The following is a 20,999-nucleotide window of genomic DNA, read 5'->3' as shown; positions in this document are numbered from 1 at the left end:
CAAACAAGGAATTACTACAAAATTAGTTATTGTGTAATGGCAGCAAAGAGCTCATACATGTCTTCAGTAACAAAAAGTAGTAAAGTTACCCCTTGCAGAACTTTCAAAGACTATGAATTGCATAATCTGAGATTATTTCCGGTTACCTCAGGACTGAACTCACCTCCCTAAAATTTCTCATTTTTGAGAAAATCACCCACATCTGGGATGATCTCATGTGCCACCAAAAACAAGCCAAGCACAGAACCAGAAACATCACCTTCCTTCCAAAAATTCAACCTCGTTCATACACGTCATAGAAGCACTGACTGGAATTAAAGTCACCACAAGAGACAAATTGCTGTCCTTCTTAGATAGTAAGAGAGCAGGGAATACCTAGACACTTACTAATGAATTGCTAACACCTCCTTTGACCTCTAACATTCAATTGTCTAACAACAAATTTAGCCACTCTTCATACTGAATAAACTTTACTTATATATATTTTACAAGTAGTCTATCAAAAGACACATTTACAAAGAAAAGCATGAACAGAAGTTGTGTGCGCAATGTGGTTTTATTGCTATAGAATGTTTCAAACTTGGGTGTCTAGAGTTAGGCACCAAAATAAGTATCTTGATTTTTGTAGTTGCTGAACACCAATAAATGCTGCTGAAAGCAGGGAGGCTCAGCACCTCTGAAAAATTAGGCTACTCTTTTAAATGCCTAACTTTGGGACCCAGGTTTAAAAATTAGGTCTTAAAGATCAGGAAACAATGCAAACATTTAAAAATGTTAACTGGGCAATTTTAATGTCACATTAATACAGTTTTGTACACTTAGTTGATTGCACAATAAAGAATAGCTGCAAAGCTAGTCGCTGCCTACCAAATTTACAAGCTGCAGAAGACCACCTAAAAAGTCAGCATTTCTTTTTTACTTACATTTTTTAAGAAGTCTCATAAGTACATTTTTCAAATTCCTTTTAATTTTTATAGTCATGCTCACTTAGGCTCAAATGTTAGCCCATAACCTCACGAGAGCACAGAACCCACAAGAGAGGAAGGGTGGTCCAATTAATAGGGTATTAATCGAGGACACTGGAGATCTAGATTTGATTCCCTGCTTTGCCCCAGCCTTCTTGTGTGACCTACAGCAAGTCACTCAGGGCTTGTCTAAATGGGAGCCTTAGCTCACACCGAGTTGATATGCAGTATGTAAGCCACACTAAGAGCATGCAGATGGGACAGCAGTATCCTCTTTCCATTTGCATCATTGCGTACATACAGTGGGAGCTTGGAGTGCACTAAACATTAAGCGTAACAGGTGGGTATTCCATGATCCTTTGCTTTGCTATGTGCATTCTGTGATTTTTCTCAATGGAGTATTGTGGCAGAAGCCAGGGGAATTCTGGGATTGGAGGGGAAGGGTGTCAAACACCACCATCAACAAAAAAATCCCAAGATTCCACTACCTCTCTATCCCATCCTTCCTCTATTTCTGGGTGGGCTAGCACCATTTTTGAATTGCTATTGGCCAGCATGGATACAAGACTACTACGCACCCCATGCTAGCAGCTACAGATATACAGGATATTTGTGCTTTATAAGAGCTCTCAGCATTGAGTGGCTTCTGTTTCAGACTAACTGCTGCAGCAAGCAGATGTGGCTACAACAGTGGCTTCTCCAGCAGCAGCAGATAGAGGAGTACACCACCATCAAAGAATTGTTACAATGTAAGATCTTCTTGAAGCAGCTTCATAGAATCATAGACTATCAGGGTTGGAAGGGACCTCAGGAGGTCATCTAGTCCAACCCCCTGCTCAAAGCAGGACCAATCCCCAACTAAATCATCCCAGACAGGGCTTTGTCAAGCCTGACCTTAAAAACTTCTAAGGAAGGAGATTCCACCACCTCCCTAGGTAACGCATTCCAGTGTTTCACCGCCCTCCTAGTGAGAAAGTTTTTCCTAATATCCAACCTAAACCTCCCCCAATGCAACTTGAGACCATTACTCCTTGTTCTGTCATCAGCTACCACTGAGAACAGTCTAGATCCATCCTCTTTGGAACCCCCTTTCAGGTAGTTGAAAGCAGCTATCAAATCCCCCCTCATTCTTCTCTTCCGCAGACTAAACAATCCCAGTTCCCTCAGCCTCTCCTCATAACTCATGTGTTCCAGTCCCCTAATCATTTTTGTTGCCCTCCGCTGGACATTTTCCAATTTTTCCACATCCTTCTTGTAGTGTGGGGCCCAAAACTGGATACAGTACTCCAGATGAGGCCTCAATGTAGAATAGAGGGGAACGATCACGTCCCTTGATCTGCTGGCAATACCCCTACATATACACCCCAAAATGCCATTGGCCTTCTTGGCAACAAGGGCACACTGTTGACTCATATCCAGCTTCTCATCCACTGTAACCCCTCGGGCCTTTTCTGCAGAACTGCTGCCAAGCCATTCAGTCCCTAGTCTGTAGCGGTGCATGGGATTCTTTCTTCCTAAGGGCAGGACTCTGCACTTGTCCTTGTTGAACCTCATCAGATTTCTTTTGGCCCAATCCTCTAATTTGTTTAAGACCCTCTGTATCCTATCCCTACCCTCCAGCATATCTACCTCTCCTCCCAGTTTAGTGTCATCTGCAAACTTGCTGAGGGTGCAATCCACACCACCCTCCAGATCATTTATGAAGATATTGAACAAAACCGACCTGAGGACCAACCCTTGGGGCACTCCACTTGATACCGGCTGCCAACTAGACATGGAGCCATTGATCACTACCCATTGAGCCCGACAATCTAGCCAGCTTTCTATCCACCTTATATAGTCCATTCATCCAGCCCATACTTCTTTAACTTGCTGGCAAGAATACTGTGGGAGACCGTGTCAAAAGCTTTGCTAAAGTCAAGGAACAACACGTCCACTGCTTTGCCCTCATCCACAGAGCCAGTTATCTCATCATAGCAGGCAATTAGATTAGTCAGGCATGACTTTCCCTTGGTGAATCCATGCTGACTGTTCCTGATCACTTTCCTCTCCTCTAAGTGCTTCAGAATTGATTCCTTGAGGACCTGCTCCATGATTTTTCCAGGGACTGAGGTGAGGCTGACTGGCCTGTAGTTCCCAGGATCGTTGTCCTTCCCTTTTTTAAAGATGGGCACTACATTAGCCTTTTTCCAGTCGTCCGGGACTTCCCCCGATGGCTATGAGTTTTCAAAGATAATGGCCAGTGGCTCTGCAATCACACCCGCCAACTCCTTTAGCACTCTCGGATGCAGCGCATCCGCCCCATGGACTTGTGCACGTCCAGCTTTTCTAAATAGTCCTGAACCATTTCCTTCTCCACAGAGGGCTGGTCACCTCCTCCCCATGCTGTGCTGTCCAGTGCAGCAGTCTGGGAGCTGACCTTGTTCGTGAAGACAGAGGCAAAAAGAACATTGAGTACATTAGCTTTTTCCACATCCTCTGTCACTAGGTTGCCTCCCTCATTCAGTAAGAGGCCCACACTTTCCTTGACTTTCTTCTTGTTGCTAACATACCTGAAGAAACCCTTCTTGTTACTCTTTAACATCTCTTGCTAGCTGCAACTCCAGGTGTTATTTGGCCTTCCTGATTTCACTCCTGCATGCCTGAGCAATATTTTTATACTCTTCCCTGGTCATTTCACATAATGCAGAATTGTTTGTGGGCTCAGGGAACCAGAATTGATTGATGCGAGGGGATCGTTCTGCAGATCTCCACAGACCAGCAGTTGCGACAGACTTTCAGGATGGCAAAGGCAGCTTTCTTTGAGATTTGTGCTGAACTGACCCTGAAGCTGCAGTGACAGTACACCAGCATGCAATGTCCCATAACCACTGAGAAGCAGTTCATCATTGCTATTTGGAAGCTGACCACCCACAACTGTTTCCAACCCACTGCCAACCAATTCAGTATGTGGAGACTGACTGTGGGGACCACTGTCATGCAGCTCTGTGTTGCCATACTGGTGAAAGTGAACCAAGGTACTGGTGAACTCGGTTATAAGCTTGGTAATGCTCATCAGATTATTGATGGTGTGGGATGTAGAGGGATCCTGAACAGTACTGGGGCAACTGATAGGATCCATGTGCGCCTATCAATTGCCCCTCTCATCAGGCCTTGCAGTTTACAAACACAAATGGGTATTTCTCCAGGGTGCTCCTTGGTCTGGTTGACCACTGAGGTAGATTTACAAACATAAATGTTGGGTGGTCTGGAAAGGTCCATCATGCCTGGATCATTCGGAATTCACACCTGCTTACCTTCATGAATAATGGAGAGTTTGCCCCCAGGATCGCTACGGACATCAATGGTGTAGAGACTGCTCTGATCATCCTGGAAGACCCAGCTTACCCTCTGCTTCCCCAGCTAATGAAGCCATTTACAGGGTACTTGGATGAAGAAGGAAACTGTTTAACTATTTCCTCCATAGTTGCAGAACGACAGTGAAGCATGTATTTGAGCATCTCAAAACTAAACAGTGTTGTCTTATGTCTAGAACAAAACTGGCCTTGGATAATAGGTGTGTGTTGTATTTTGTACAATACTGATGAGAGTCAGGGAGGAAATTTTGAGAATGGGCGGGAGGATGAGGTACAGAGACTTGCTCAGTCTGAGCAGCCATTAAGGTGTCCACCAGAAACTAAGCCACCAGACCAATGCTGTGAGAATTCCTTTTTGTTCTTTCTTTGAGTCTGGGGTCTGAAAATGTGCAGTGGTTAACTGCGTTGGTGTGTGTCTTTGTATTGTGAATACTGGAATTGCTTTATGCGCGACAGAAGTGCCAAGTTGTTGCACTCTATCTTGTCTGTGCCTTCATACTTTTGTAAGAACTGACAACCTATGAAAATGTGTTTGCGTGTACCACACATGCACTGCAGTTTCTTTATGACTAATGGCTTTTATTGCTCAAGTTATGCCAGTACATAACAGCCAAAAGTAAACCTAGCAGGGATTGTAAAAACCTGAAAAACTGAAGCGATCTGAAATTCACCACAGCACAGTGGAGAGGGTGGTTAGCACACAAGAACGGGGGGCGGCTCCTATACACAGGAGAGTGAATGCCTTTTCTTTACTTCTTGTCCTTTTGTGGTTGAGTGTCAGGAAGTTGCCAAGTGCACTGGATGGTTCGATTATGCTGGGCTCCAACATGGTGGTGCTACCACCCTATGGTGGGGCTAGGGAACGGTCTTAAGGAGCACAGCCAGAGGGCTACAGCAGGGAACACGTGATGATATTTCCCAGTACACTGTATTATCCAGGGGCTGCAGAACATGGCTGGGTTCTGATAGAGGGTACTGCACTGTCTGTGCTTCAGTTTCCCCATCCGTAAAACAGGGATTATAGTACTTCCTTATCTCACAGAAGTGTTGCAACGTACTCCAATGCCACAGTATAGACAGATAGCCCAGAGAACCTTGTCAAGTGGGCTTTAGTCATAGAAGGGAAACCAAATGTTAAATCAGAACCACCCTCAGCAGAGGCTGTGAGCTGCTACCATCCTTCAGGTTTCTTTTATAAACTTCTTTACACAAAGCAGCTGCACGCAGCTGTGGGCTACACACCAATATCACATTTGCCAGCATGAAGGGGAGAACTAGGATTGGGGGAAACCACTGGATTAGTGCTGGTGTTAATCCAAGAGCAAAGAACAACATGGGGCAAAAAAGAGTCATACTACTTCAGTCCAGCTGCTGAGGCTGGAGTGGCAGCTGTAAGGCCCCTTAATGTTTGCAAAGCCTATCTTTAGGCTGAGGAAGTATTTCTTCCTCCTCTTCCCTACCCATAATCCCTTTAGCAGGCCATCACAAAGCACAACTATTCTGGCTTCGTATGCATTTTGGGCATTTCACCCTACATGAACTCAAAATTTTGGAAAGAACAGTGTTTTTAGATACTTTTATAAAGCAATTTAGTTTAATCTTCCTTACACATTCTTCATCTACAAGTCTATGAATCATGCTTGACTACTTTGTTTCAGTGCAATGCTTCAATGCAGCATCCAATACAACTGTGACAGAGTGGCCCTGCTATGCATTTCCCACTATCTCCGTATTAAATACCATGCCCACCCGAGTGGTATATGTGGTATTATTTGAGAGACCTCTTTCACATTACAAGAAATCTACTTCAAAAACACCACCTTTAACACACAAGTTTTTGGATGCACTATTTCAAAGGCATCCAAGGCAAGGCAAGACCAAGACCAAGGCTCATTGGTGACAGTGGAAGGAGAAAGATAACCACACAGGCTTGTATGCTATTCCAGTTTTGGATGTGTGATGTCAAGCTGTAGTGGAGGCAGGAGAAGGTCTTTGACAGGCGAATAGCATTAGCTGTACATTTGGAAATTTGTTACAATATCAAGCCTTAGTTCTATTAAATGAATTTAAAAACAAATGCTACATAGTTGTCACTAGAGTGGTAAATTCTCGGTTTACATTAGTTTGTTCAGCAGTTAATCATAATTACACAACTAATAGCAGAAAAACATGTCATAAATAGAGGCCTCCACGGATGCAAAATTTATATCCAGGGATGCAGTTATCCTTGGATATAAAGTGGATATCCATGGAGCTGCAGGGATCTACCAGGAACTGCAGCAGCAAAATCAGCAACATGGTGGGCCGCCGCTCACAGGAGCCAGCGCCCAGCCCAAGTAGCTCCTCCAGCGTGGCTGTACCGCCCCCAGCCCTACCCACTAGGGTGGGCATCAGGCTCACTGGTATCTGTCCCTGGTTGCACTAGTGTGTGTAAGTGGCTCCCACACTCCTGGACAGGAGTCCCTTCCACACAGTGGTGTGAACTGGCCAAATTTAACTGAATTAACTAAAGCTCAATGCTTAATTTAACAACTATTTTTGTCTTTATCCCAGTTTATTCAAGCCATAAAAATAATAAACTAAAAGGAAAAATATTGGTTAATATGCAAAATAGAAAAGTGTTCTCTCGAAACAAATATTCAAATGCATAAGCTTGTATAAAAAGCAATTACATGAAAGACCAGCAGACTGTATTGTAAGACCATTTCAAACTTCAAAGTGAAAATGTTCTCATGCTCCTTTAACCAAGTAATACGCACTGAAAGAGTCACTCCCACTACAAAACTCTTAAAACTGTTCTAATAGGATTTTCTCTAGCTCATTAAAATTACACTTTACAATCTTTAAGCACAGACCCGACCATTAATTCAAAACCTACTTACCAGCAACACCTGTCTTATAAAGGATTATAATTTAGGAACTGCAGTGTCACATCATTAAAATAGAACTATTCAGAATAAGAGAATTCAGGTTCTTTTCAACATGGAGATGACATTTCTCCTTTTTTAGTAGGCAAGTATCTCTGCTCCTAAGAGTATTTCCACAGATTCCCTCACAAATATATGCAAGCCTGAGTTACCATGTCCACCCTTGGGAATTGCAAGCCCATTAGCAAGAATTTTTAATGAACCTGTAAACTCAGGGGTTGTACTGTATGATTGGAGAATTGCTAACATAGTTCCTATTTTTCTGACTCTGCTTACATAAGAAAGGAAAAAAAAAGTGACCTGGGTAACTACAGGCCTGTTAGTTTGACATCTGTAGTATGCAAGGTCTTGGAAAAAATTTTGAAGGAGAAAGTAGTTAAGGACATTGAGGTCAATGGTAAATGGGACAAAATACAACATGGTTTTACAAAAGGTAGATTGTGCCAAAGCAACCTGATCTCCTTCTTTGAGAAAATAACAGATATTTTTAGACAAAGGAAACGCAGTGGATCTAATTTACCTAGATTTCAGTAAGGCGTTTGATACCATGCCACATGGGGAATTAGTTAAATTGGAAAAGATGGGGATCAATATGAACACTGAAAGGTGGATATGGAAATGGTTAACAGGGAGACTACAGTGGGTCCTACTGAAAGGTGAACTGTCAGGCTGGAGGGAGGTTACCAGTGGAGTTCCTTAGAGATCGGTTTTGGGACCAATCTTATTTAATCTTTTTATTACTGACTTCGGCAGAAAAAGTGGGAGTGCGCTAATAAAAGTTTGCAGATGATACAAAGCTGGGAGGTACTGCCAATTTAGAGATAGACCAGGATATCATACAGGAAGATTTGGATGACCTTGTAAACTGGAGTAATAGTAACAGGATGAAATTTAATAGTGAGAAGTGTAAGGTTATGCATTTAGGGATTAACAACAAGAATTTTAGTTATAAGCTGGGGAAGCATCAATTAGAAGTAACGGAGGAGAAGAAGGACGTTGGAGTATTGGTTGATCGGATGACTATGAGCCGCCAATGTGATATGGCCGTGAAAAAAGCTAATGCGGTCTTGGGATGCATCAGGCGAGGTATTTCCAGTAGAGATCAGGTGTTAGTACCGTTATACAAGGCACTGGTGAGACCTCACCTGGAATACCGTGTGCAGTTTTGGTCTCCCATGTTTAAGAAGGATGAATTCAAACTGGAATAGGTACAGAGAAGGGCTACTAGGATGATCTGAGGAATGGAAAATCTGTCTTATAAAAGGAGACTCAAGGAGCTTGGCTTGTTTAGCCTAACTAAAAGAAGGCTGAGGGGAGATATGATTGCTCTCTGTAAATATATCAGAGGGATAGGAATTATTTAAGCTCAGTACCAATGTGGACACAAGAACAAATGGATATAAACTGGTCACTGGGAAGTTTAGACTTGAAATTAGAAGAAGGTTGGAAGAGGCCCTGGAGGTTTTTCGCCTTCCTCTGTAGCATGGGGCACGGGTCACTTGCTGGAGGATTCTCTGCTCCTTGAAGTCTTTAAACCACGATTTGAGGACTTCAATAGCTCAGACATAGGTGAGAGCTTTTTCGCAGGAGTGGGTGGGTGAGAGAGATTCTGTGGCCTGCATTATGCAGGAAGTCAGACTAGATAATCATAATGGTCCCTTCTGACCTTAATATCTATGAATCTGGTGGCCACTTGCTGGATTGCAGAACCAGATGCTATATAGAGAAAGTACTGCATTTCAGGGGTTGCTTTTGCTTTTTATTTATTTATTTTTTTTTAAAGAATCAGCCCCTTTGCAATGCCACTAGCTTTAGGCCACCTAAAATCTGAAAAAAAAAATTAAAAATAATGGGTTAAGAGTCATTCAAGCTTGCAGAAGTTTTGCTCTCCACCAACATCCATGAAGGAGTCTGGAGGCATATCATTTGTTTTTTATGCCTTGGCAGAAAAGGAAGAGCTTCTTGTCTAAAGTAGTAGCAGCTATGCGTACACTGCAGCTCAGAGTGAGCCTCCCAGCCCAGGCAGACAGACTCATGCTAGGAGGGCTTGAGCTGGCATACGAAAAATAGCAGCGCAGACATTGTAGCTCGGGCTGGGGTTCTCAAGCCCATCTGACACCCCATGTCCGAGCTTGCGTGGCTAGTCTCTCTCTCTGCCAAAGTTGTAATATCCACCCTTCTAGCATACTTGCTCGAGTCCAGCTAGCGTGAGTCTGACCACCCAGGCGGGGAGGCTCACTCCCAGCTGGAGTGTAGACATATCCAGAGAGTCTTGTGTTACCTTAAGTCATCACAGAACAAAGCTTAACATCCTTCAAGTTATTTAAAAAAAATCTCCCACATGGTTAACAAAAACTTTGCAGAGGGACAATGCTCCATTGAGATGCTTGCCCTCATAGCAGTGTAATTCAGTTCCAGCACTCTGGAAAAAGTTCCTAGAGTACAGATTTCTTTCCAGAAATCTTAAGTATATTGACACCATCCCTGCATGAATTACTATTTATACCAAGGCAATTCAGCACATCTTTAGTTATATTTTTTTTTTAAGGGTGAGAAAAAGAGTATTATGTCATATCCCTTTTGGCTCTATGGAGAGGTTAACCAATTCATCTTTTATCACAACATACTATACCACCAAGTAACCAGTTCTGTGAGCATGTCTTTAAGGTGCACAATTACACATTTAAAATCTTATTAGCTGATAATATTTTAACTCCAACTATTACGACAATTGAACTGACTGAGGCCTTGTCTTCACATAGAAGTTGTACCGTTGTTAACGAAATCATTCAAAAAACTGATTTGAGGTTAACGGATGTAAATTCCTAATGAGGGCACTTTTAAATTGGTGTGCATCTGACTTATGTTGTTTTAAGTTAGTCTGCATAAGCCAGGTGGACACTGATTTAAGAGTGTCCACATTGGATTTGCACGGATTTAACTGAAATGTTGTAAAGAATAATTTAGTTAAACCAGTGCAATTTGTGTGTCTACAGACAAACCCAAAGACATTTAAGACAATACAACTGCAAAAGAGCATGTGGTTAAGTATCACTTCCACACGGATACAAAGTCCCACAGAGCTATATCCCACAATTCCTGGGGCCTGTTTGTTCCAATCCTTCTACTTGCTCACTTCCCACTCACCTCCTTTGCCCCAGTCCTATCTACTTACTTCCCGCTCACCCCCCTGCACCAAAAGCTACCTGTCAGTCAATATTCCCCTGTTCTGCACTTAACCCTTAATCAAACACAGCCTGTTCTATTTTCCACACAGCTCTGCCAAACAGCATTACAAGATTCATACTCAGCGTACTGCTAGTTATCCAGAGATGCACTCCAGGGTGGTTCTTAACATTTAAGTACAGCAAGGAGCACGATTTTGTGAGAGGCACCCAAAATCTGCAATTCTTTGAGATCCTCTCAGAGACGCTGGTAGAGGAGAGGGATCAACTGGACTAGTGTGCACTGCAGGGAGCACATCAAAACACCTTAAGACCCTCTACCGCAAGGCTAAGGGTGGCGCCCGCAGGTCCAGCAACTCGCCCTCTATCTGTCCTTATTACAAGGAGTTCAAATGGGTGTTGATCACTGCCCCAAGCACAGGGCAGAGTCCACAGCCTTGCACAACATGCTTCTGAACAGGGATGGATTAAGGGGATGAAGTCCCAGGCATGACCTCCCTCATTTGCATGTCCTGGCACTGAAGGGTCAGGCCAAGCTCTCTATATGGTTCTAAGAAGGTCTGCTTCCACATGCCAAAGTTCTGAAGCCACTGCTGGTTGTCTCAGGTCTGCACGATGATGTGATCCCACCATGCTATGCTAATTGTCTTGTACCAAAAGGATCCGTCTACACATTAGGAATCTGCAGCGATCGCAGCAAGGGACAGGTGTCTCCAGACTGCCATGAATGAGCTCCCCTCCATGTCCTGTGTCCTCCACAGTTCAGAAACTGCTCTTGAAATGCCATCTATCATTTGGTAGAACCTCTACCCTGCTGCATTTGGTAGAACCTCTACCCAGCTCAGCCACAAGTAGGGGCAGCTCTTCTACCAACACTGGATCCAGGGTGGATTTAAAAAAAAAAAAAGGGGGGGGGGCAATGATTTAAAAAAAAATTGCTTCCCTCCACCACCAAAAAAGCATTTTAATAAAAAAAATCCAATCTAAAGGTATCTTAATTAAAACTACACTATTGCTCAAAGAAAGCTCACCATGGAATAGGGATTATAAATTCAAATTCTATAGCATGAGACAATATATTCATGTAATGTTTAAGAAAAGTTTTGTAAATGGGTTCCAGTAGTTCATGGATAAGGGTCCCAATTTTATGGGGTTCCAGGGGCTTCTGTATAGATTATTTAGGTTAATCTATCTATCCAGCGGGACTCAGTGCTCAGTCTAGAAGATTCCAACAGAGATGCTTAGTTTTGCAGTTCTCAAACTGTGGATTTGTGTCTCCAGAGACAACATGCTTGTTAACAGCAAAAATGTTTTTAAACAAACAAATAAATAAATAATATATAGAGGTGAGAAATAACAGACCTCAACCCTATTGTCCCTCTGCAAATTTGTGTACACAAAGTCAATCCCTTACCTCTCTCTAAAAGTGCAAAATTTCAAAAAGTTCAATGAATAGAAGATTGTTGGGGGCGGAATAGATCTGGACAAGGAGAAGTCTGGAGATAAATGGGAGAAGGGAGGGACAGGCAGTAGAAACAAAACTGAAACTGTTTTGAGCAGCATATTCCAGAAGTCTTGAGGTCTTTCTGAGTGTAGCCTTCACTGATTTGAGATCTATCATACCATTCTCTCACTAAAAGGGAAAACCTATAATGGCAGCAGGCCGCAAAAGAGAGACAGTTTGGGAATATTTTAATCAAGTTCCTCTACCTGTGGGTAGGACAGGCATGCGCACAAAATGCAAACAGTACAATAAAGAAATGTAAGACCTGGTTGCCCAAATGAAACATCATGATGAGAAGTGCTCCTTCTCAGGAGGAAGCTGCGTTGAAGATGATGAAAGGAACATGTCTGAACATGCAGGATGCTCAGACAGGTTGGTAAACTTTTTAAATTCATACTTCTTTCTTAAGGACTGCCTGTCTTCCTTATGGACTATTCTTGAATTCTCATATTTGAGCAAAAAATATAGTTGTTACTCTATGGTACTATCACTTCAGATGCAGTTGTGGTAAAAACTAAATAGATGAAATGGGCAGATCTTCCTTTTACAATTTCACCTTTCAAGTAGTATTGAGTGTCAGTGAACACAATGAGTAATACTAAATGAGCAGTATGGTAATAATAATTAAATAACTTCACTGACTTATTCTGTTTAGGAGAATGCATCCTCAACATACAGGGTTCTGAAGACTATCCACCCTCAAGATCACCATCATTTTTTTTTTTTTTTTTACAGTTTCAGAGTTATTGACAATGATAGTGTTTCAGTCATATCATATATGTCATAGCCACAGTACGCAAAAAGAAAAAAGAGCCAGCAGATTACAAAAAGAGGTAACGGATGAAAAAATTGCCCTGTTTGTTTATGCAAATAACTCTCCTTTCCATATGACTGAGAACCCACACTTCATTAACATGGGTCAGTCATTAAGACCAGGATACAGCCCACCCAACAGAGCACATGTCACAGGCAAATTGCTGGATAAAGTGTATGAAAGAGAAATTGAGCAGTGTGCAAAAGGTCTAGAGGGTAAAAGACTTCAGTGTTCCATAAATAAAGGCTAATGTTATTGAAATTGAAAAATACTTCCGTAACAACTACTTTGCAGCAGCTGTTCTGAAAAAAGTGGGAGGAACCAAGCTAACTCTTCCCACAAGACGTGCGATGCAACTCAGTATTGGACTGTTTTGAGCACTATATCAAGAACTGCCCTAATCTGATGACAGTTTGTGAACAAAATCGTGAAAAAATAGATGGCACTGTCACAGCCAAAGTTCTTAACATTGGGCTTAAGAGAAATGTTGAACACATGCAGAGTACCCTGAAGCTTATTTCTGTAGCCTTGAACAAAATGCAGGGAAATAGCTGTTTTACTGCTGATGCTGTTGAAATTTGGAAGGAACTGAGTGAGCTCTTAAAAAGAGAAATATGCAATGACTGAGTTAAATTATAAGCATTAAAAAAACCAAATGCGACAAGCACTATCTCAAGCACTATCTCCAGGTCATTTTCTTGAAAATATTCTCACTACTTGGTACCAGGGTCAAACCTTAACTGCTGAAGAAGAGGAACTGGCTATGACATGGACATCCAGCAATCATCCCTCCATAATGCCAACTATAATAAACTTCACAGCTAAGGGTGAAACACTGAAGAAATATTTGTTTGCTGATGATGTTTTAAAGAGAGTCACACCAGTGAACTGGTGGGAGTCACTTAAGCACTTGGATTCAGAGACTGTTGAAGTGATAATCTCACTTTTAACAGCAGTAGCTTCTTCTGCCCATGTAGAAAGAATATTTTCTTCCTTTGGACTAATTCTTTCCAAATTGAGAAATGGTTTGGGACCTGAAAAAGCAGGAAAGCTTGTTTTTCTTTTCCAGATTATGAACAAACAGGAAAATGAAGGTGAAGGCGACCGAGTTAGCTGCAGAAGCCCAATATTTTAAGTTTCTCTTGTTGACCTTGCTGGCATCGTCAATTTACTTTGTTTTTATTAAAAAAAATTTCATTTAACTATTTTAGTTAAAACCAATTTTAATATAAACAAACCTGATTTTTAAAAACTTGAATGTTTTTAACTAAATTCAAAAATGCATATGCTTGTTTTGTTAAAATATTACATGTTTGCTGTTGAAGAAAAAAATCCACAATACAGAACAGTGTTGTTTTAGTTAAATAAAACAAATTAAATGTCTGTCTTGTGATGTTCTCCTCCTAATACAGCACGGCAAGGAAATCCTCCAAATATTAATGATTAACTTGTTGAATTGGAGATATTTATGAAGTCATTGGGAGGTGAACTATCTGCTTCCATTACCTTTGGTAAATGAAATAACCAAACAACCATTCATTTTCTGATAGAGCTGTAAAACTAATCCAAAAAGTTTTCAAAATAAATCACTTTAAAAATGTATAGTGTGTACCTTCCAAAAATGAAACCTACAGCTATCTCTGAGTTGTGAAGAATATGTATTAAGGTTATAACCAACAACAAGAATGCACTTCTATGTAGAAATTCTTGATTAAATCAAGTCTTCCTGACTCGTGATTTAAATCATGATTTAAATTAAATCCACCCTGACTGGATCCATGACATAGCCTCAGCTGGAACAGACAGAAGTGAGAAGCATGTAGAGGTGGAAGTGCTTCAGCTAAATAAGTTGGTGGGCTGAAATCACTTCTCCACACAGGCCCAGGAAGGACAGACAATATATCACACAAACTGATTCCTAGAGTGGCTCCAAATAGTGAGACGTTAAGAAAACTGGAATACGTTTCCAGAAACCATAGCATCAAACCCACATAACTGCAGCGTCTGTGTGAACACTGCTATAGGGCAAGGGTTGTGTGAGGCTGTGCACTGTGGACACTCAGAGGCAGGCTTGGCTAGAATGTGCCCACATACATGCAAGCCAGAACATGGGTACACACTGCAGTATAGGAACATATATATAAAAGGTGAGAGCTGCATTTTAACACTTTCTCTGTAAATGCTTTTGAATCATGTAAGTGATATTTCACCTACTGTTAGAATTTATCTAATCCCTCTCAACAAAAGGAACATTTCTTAGCCAGTGCACTCACTAGCTCTTTCTCGCTAACCTAGTTTATTTTCTTGAAAACCTATTGGGGTGTGTCACTTTCAATCTTTGTTTCATTGAAAACTGCTGTGCTTTTACCTCACTGCTGACTCTCGGAAGCACTGGTCTAGCAGCTTAGCCTTGTCCAAACAAGTAAATTTCTTCAGACAACAATCCAGCTCCTTCTGAAATTAAGTGGATTATTTGCGTAATGTAAACATCACACAGTTAATTATGTTTCCAAGTTTGCCCACCCATTTTTGTGGGGGGAAAATCTCAGTGCAATAGTATAATCTAAGCATTCTTAACATTTTTGTATCTCCTACTCAATGGCAAAAAGATAGCATTTGCTTCTTTTTGCCCACTAACACAGAATCCATCAAGGGCCATTGGAAGCTGTGTCTACACAAAGTCCAATATTTCTTGCACACTCAAAGTTTCCAATCATTCAGCACATGTGTAAGTGTTTGCAGGATCAGGACATAAAACCCTTACCCTCATAAATAGGACTGAGTTTATGGGCTTGTGTACATGGGGAAATTCACCATCACAACTATACCAGTATAATTATATCACTATAATCTCTGTGTCTACACACTTATTCCAGTGTCTTTTTTGGTTTAGCTTATGTCACTTTCAACATTCAATTTAATGACATCTGATTTTTTTTTTTTTAAAACTTCCTATGGTTACAAGTCAATACTTAAGTTTACTAAAACTAAAAAGGTTGAAATACTTAACTGAAAAATTAAAAAGGAATCATAAAACTGCAGAAGTTGGCATGGAGGCTAATGGTCAGTACATTAGAACCCAAAATGACGTAGCTAGCATTTTTTTTAAAAAATGCCTTTGTTTAAAGTTGGTGTGCCCCCTTCTTAACCACAGCTCAAGTCCCCATTTAAAGTTGCATGATTGGGGAAGTATTTCCATCAGCAGCTGCAGACCTGCATTAGTTTTAATTTCTATGAAGCACTGTAGTATTAAGACATCTTGCTCATACAACTATCCCACAGTGCACCAATTACAAATGTGAAAGAGTTACAATAATAAAAGATGTAAGAGTAGACGGCAACAGAAAAAAAAGGAGAGGCGTGTGTGGATCTACTGGTAGCAGTGCTGACTGAAGTCAACTAAGGATGTTCAAGCTGGATTCTGTTCTGCTTCAGCTATCTACAAATTGTACATTTAGGTCTGATTGCAGAATCTCTGTTACTGGTTATGATGTATGCCACTTTTGCAGCTATTTTAAATTTTCCAATCCCAAATTCAGTTGGGATCTGACGGGAAGATCAGTTTTTGACTGATTAGCTCAGCAAATCTGATAGGAATTTAATAAACGTGAAAGCTCATAACAGCTAATTATTTAAATAAATAAAAAAATCCTTAAGTGGGGAAACAGTGAATGGCATAATACAGATAAAGTTTAACTGACTTTCAATCAGGCTTGTGCTCTTAAATCATTTTGGCCCATGTGAAAATTCCACCTCCATCTTTAAATTTCCCTACTATATCAAATGAAATGAAGAGAAAAAAATCTTCTATGATAAGTTATAAAACACTTGTACAGGGAATTATTTACCCAGGAACTCAGAAATCTTCCTTGAAATGAGAATTTTGATCTCCCCCCACCCATTATAATATTTACCTCTACCTTAGAAACTCAAATGGCAGCTTACATGGATAATGTAATGAGCATACTTACATGATTAAATGTTGTTGCTCTAAGCCCTGACTACATTAAGAAAGACGGGAACACAGTTGTGGCCATACTATATTACACTACAAGGGATTTTCTTCCATATATATGGAGAAAACAAGTGTCCGTGTTGGAGAACCATGATTTAACCTTGGTTGGTACTTAGGCTTAAACATGGTTCTTTGACAGTTACTTCTGTCTACACAGGCAGGAATAAACCCAGCTACAGGTACGTCCTCACCCACATCTGAAGAAATGGGGATTTTACCCACGACAGCTTATGCTCAAATAAATCTGTTAGCCTTTAAGGTGCCACCGGACTCCTTGTTGCTCTCAGCGACATGGACAGCTCAAAAATTTCAGTTAGTTGTACTGCCATTAGTGCAGCTCAACTAGTGGTAGCATTAAAGCACACTGGTCACTTATATTTCAATCAGTGTCACCCAACCATTCTCAGACCATAACTCAATGATACAGTGGTTAAAAACAGATGGCCCATATACCATAATTCACCAACCACTGCTATTATGACAAAAGCTACAACGGTAGCAATACAGGCAGGGAAAATGTAAGAGAAATCAGAGTGTAGATGAGGCCTAAGCATCACAGCGTTCCTTAAATACAGAGTTTTTGTACTAAGGAAGGGGTTTGTGCGCTGGTACCTTGAAGTGGTGTGGGAGGATAAGTAAAATCTATGCAGTCATCTGTTGAGGTATATTTTGTATTCAGTTAAATATGTATGTAGTGCACACACACTGTAGGATTCCTCTTGGCCAAATAATTGATTAGTAAAGTACTTTTAAGAAAGGATTTTGTGGGTGACATCCAAGTACCAGCTACCTCCCTCACAGCCACCGGGTTATACTAAGGGCAGTCCCCCGCCTGCACTGGGATTAGCAGCCTGGCACATTTCAGACAGGCAAATCGCTAACTTGTCTGTGCCACAAAGTCCCCAGGAGAATCAGCATCTCCTGCCGGCCCCGCTCCCATCCTCCGCCCTCGGGACCAAGCCAAGCTTCAGCCCACGGCCAGGGCAAGCGGCTGGGTCTGGAGGCCCCGCTACCGCAGATGAGTTTCCAGGAGACCGGGAAGAGCGGCGAGAAACCCCCCGCCCGGCTAACGAGCGAGACACCGCTTAACACCCCCGTCCCACCAGGCCGCGGGCAGCCGCGGGGGCGGGGGTGGTGGGCGCAGCCCGGCCAGGCAGCGGCGGCCCCCGCCTGCGGGCGGAGGGCTGGGTGGGGCGGGGAAGCCGGGCTGGCGGCGGCGGCTGCAGGGCGGGGCGGCGAGCCGGGCCGGGCGGGGGCACGGGGCAGGGCGGCTCCCAGGCGGGGGGGGCGGGGGATGTCACCTCTTGACGCGGATGATCTGGTCGCGCATGGGGCGGATGTCCTGGAAGCTCTGCTGGTTGACGAGGCTGTAGACCAGGATGAAGCCCTGGCCGTTCTTGATGTAGAGGTCCCGCATGGAGGCGAACTGCTCGGTGCCGGCCGTGTCCAGGATCTCCAGCACCGAGGGCGACGCGTCCACCTCGATCTCCTTGCGGTAGAAATCCTCGATGGTGGGGTCGTACTTCTCGATAAAGGTGCCGGTGACGAACTGCACCGTGAGCGCCGACTTCCCCACCCCGCCCGAGCCCAGCACCACCACCTTGTACTCGCGCATCCTCCCGCCCGGCGCCCGCCCGCCGCCGCCGCCGCCGCCGCCAGCGCGAGCCGCTCGCCCCGCCCGCGCTCACCCCCCCGCCATGGGCGCGCCCCCGCTCTGCCCCCGCCCCGCGCTCGCCCGGGCGGTGGACGCTCCTGCCGCGACAGCTCCTCCTGGGCGGCGCTGCCGGTGGCGGGTCCGCGCGCTCACAGGCGGCGGCGCAGCGAGGCGGAGACCCCGCCCCTTATTCCTCTGTCGCCAAGGCAACAACCCGCCAGCCAGCCAGCGCGAGCCAAGCCGCCACGTGACCCGGAGCAAAGTTGCCCCGCCAATCGCAGGGCAAGAGCGCGTCCCACATGCGGCTGCCACCACCAGCTTCCTCCTCTTCCGCTGTAGCTTAGGAAACAGCGACCCGCCTCCAACCCTCCTTCGGACATGAGCTTCCCCAGCGGCCAACCGGAGGCCACGCGTTTGTCACGCGCACGGCTGAGTGAGCCAATCGGAGAAGGGCAGGAGAGGGTCGCTGGCACGAAGCGCGGCGGCGGTGTTCGCGACGGGAGCTCCTTACGCTGCGCGCGGGCGGCGGCTGCTCCTTAGCGCTGGTAGCGCGGCAGGCGCAGCTCAGCGCGCCAGGCGGGTTTGCCGGTGTCGGGGAGGCGCGGCTGCTGCCGCTGTAGCAGCCCTGTGGGGCTCCAGCCTCCCGCTGCTGCCTGCGCCTGACCCGGGCTCTGCGGGCGGCCGTAGCAGCCGGGGCTGGCTTGCGAAGGCGTGGGACGCTAGCCAGCCAGAGGCACTGCCCGCCCCGCCGCAGTGCAGCGCTTCTCCGATGAAGTGAGCTGTCGCTCACGAAAGCTCATGCTCAAATAAATGTGTTAGTCTCTAAGGTGCCACAAGTGCTCCTGTTCTTTTTGCGGATACAGAGTAACATGGCAGGGACTCTGGAATCTGTGCTCCGTGTTATCTAACAAGCAGCTGCCAACAACAATCCTGGCCTGGCTCTTGCAGGCTTGTGCGTGAGCAGCCGCCTGTACTGCAGTGGGGCTACTCAGCTGTGTAAGTGTTTGCAGGCTTGGGGGTCATAGGTGTAGAATGCGTTTCTTTGCCTTTGTTTCTAATGACAGTTTAGGGCTAAATCCCACTTGGCCCTTGGGCTAAATACAGATGCGCACATTGGGAGGAAGAGAGATAACCAGAGAAGAACGAATGAAGGCGATACGTGGAAAGGAAGAAGACTTGCCTTGAACATTCTGGCAAGATTCTCACTCCTGGGTTTTGTTTGCTCTTACACAAGACAAGTAGAACTCCCCAATCTCTAAAATTGTTGATCTGCAAGGTCAGCAGTATTGGTTGGAGGTGGTAAGCAAGCAGTGCTTAATTTGTGCTGGCACCTCGAGGCTTGGTAATTTGTAGCCCTAGCAGCTCTGGGCTACTGCATCAGTTATGAATGTAAAAAAATTTCTTGAACCCCAGCACCTCTTTCATTACGAATTAAGCAGTGTGCACAAGCCTCCCCCTCCACTTGTGACTTAGGCGTTTAAGCACTGACCTGAGGAGTCTTCTGGTTAGTGCCTTTTTGACCGCAGTCAGCAAATGCACTCACTTTAGGTGCAGCTCTGCTTTTCATCCTGTCTAGCTTTTAGTCAGCTTTGAGTACCCTTTTGTCTCTCTACTTTTCAGACATCCAATTTTGTTTCCTCGTTAATTTTATTTTTAGGCCTTGTGGTTGATGCTAAGCAGGGAGTCTTTGGTCTCTGGGGACCTTGGAGAACCCTTGCCTTGTGTTCTTGTACTTTCAATGTCTACGCGTCTGGTGCTTCATCTCAATGTTTTGCTTTAGCACTTTGATTCCTTTTTTTCTCACACCTTCTTTCTTCCGTGGCTTCAGTTTTGAACTTTGAAGCTTTTTGCTTCAAGGATCTCATTTTGTGTTTTAGGAGGTTGTCATACTGCAATCTCTCAGTCAGGAGGAAGACTGCTCATATGCATCTAATGATGTTCATGTGGCAAAAGGATATCTAACTGATGATCTCTAGCTAATGAGAATGTTCAGTGCATCTTCTGCCTGGGAATTGGACATGAGCAGATGTCAGAGTGCTCAGGTTATGGCTTCCAGTCAGATCAGTATTGACTAGTGTAACATTTTCAGTGATGCTGATTTTTTTGTTTCTGTTGGTCTCTTCAGACCAGAAACGTATTGTTTGGCCATCCTTTACACTTAGTGAGCTCTCCGCTTGTTGCTCCACAATGATACATTGTCTCAAAGTGGACCGAACTACTCTGCTTCAAAGGGACAAATCTTTCAGAGCTAGCGGAGTCGTAATCTGTCTCAAGCAAGGTAGCAGAGAACCTCTGAATGGTATCTCAACAGAATTTGGCACAGGAGGTATAAGCCACACTTTGGCAAAAGGTTTAAGTATTCTTTGAGGGGCAGTGGCACTTCTACAAGTGTCGGCACTTGTAGTGCTAAAACTGTACTTAACAATTTTGGCTGTCATTTCCCGACTGATTCTTGAATGGTGTAGACAAGTCTGGCTAGTATTTTGAGGGTGGCTCCAAACAGCCTTGGTGCCTTTATGCTAGCAGTGACTGAATGAGGCATTGATGCCAATGGCCTGTTGAGCTGGAGCTCCAATGTA

General features: G+C 43.8%; 1 protein-coding gene across 1 annotated transcript in view; it reads right to left on the bottom strand.

Annotated features, from left to right (window-relative positions):
• RAP2A (RAP2A, member of RAS oncogene family) overlaps positions 1-18,381 on the bottom strand; it is a 35,498-nt gene extending 17,117 nt beyond the window's left edge. Inside the window, exon 1 of the mRNA XM_074962825.1 lies at positions 18,068-18,381. Within this exon, the coding sequence (XP_074818926.1) occupies positions 18,068-18,381 (314 nt within the window). The remainder of the gene's footprint in view (positions 1-18,067) is intronic.
• Positions 18,382-20,999: the final 2,618 nt, after the last annotated feature.

The sequence above is a fragment of the Natator depressus genome, chromosome 1, assembly GCF_965152275.1.
Source record: "Natator depressus isolate rNatDep1 chromosome 1, rNatDep2.hap1, whole genome shotgun sequence".
NCBI lineage: Eukaryota > Metazoa > Chordata > Testudines > Cheloniidae > Natator > Natator depressus.
This window is presented reverse-complemented; position numbering and strand designations above follow the sequence as displayed.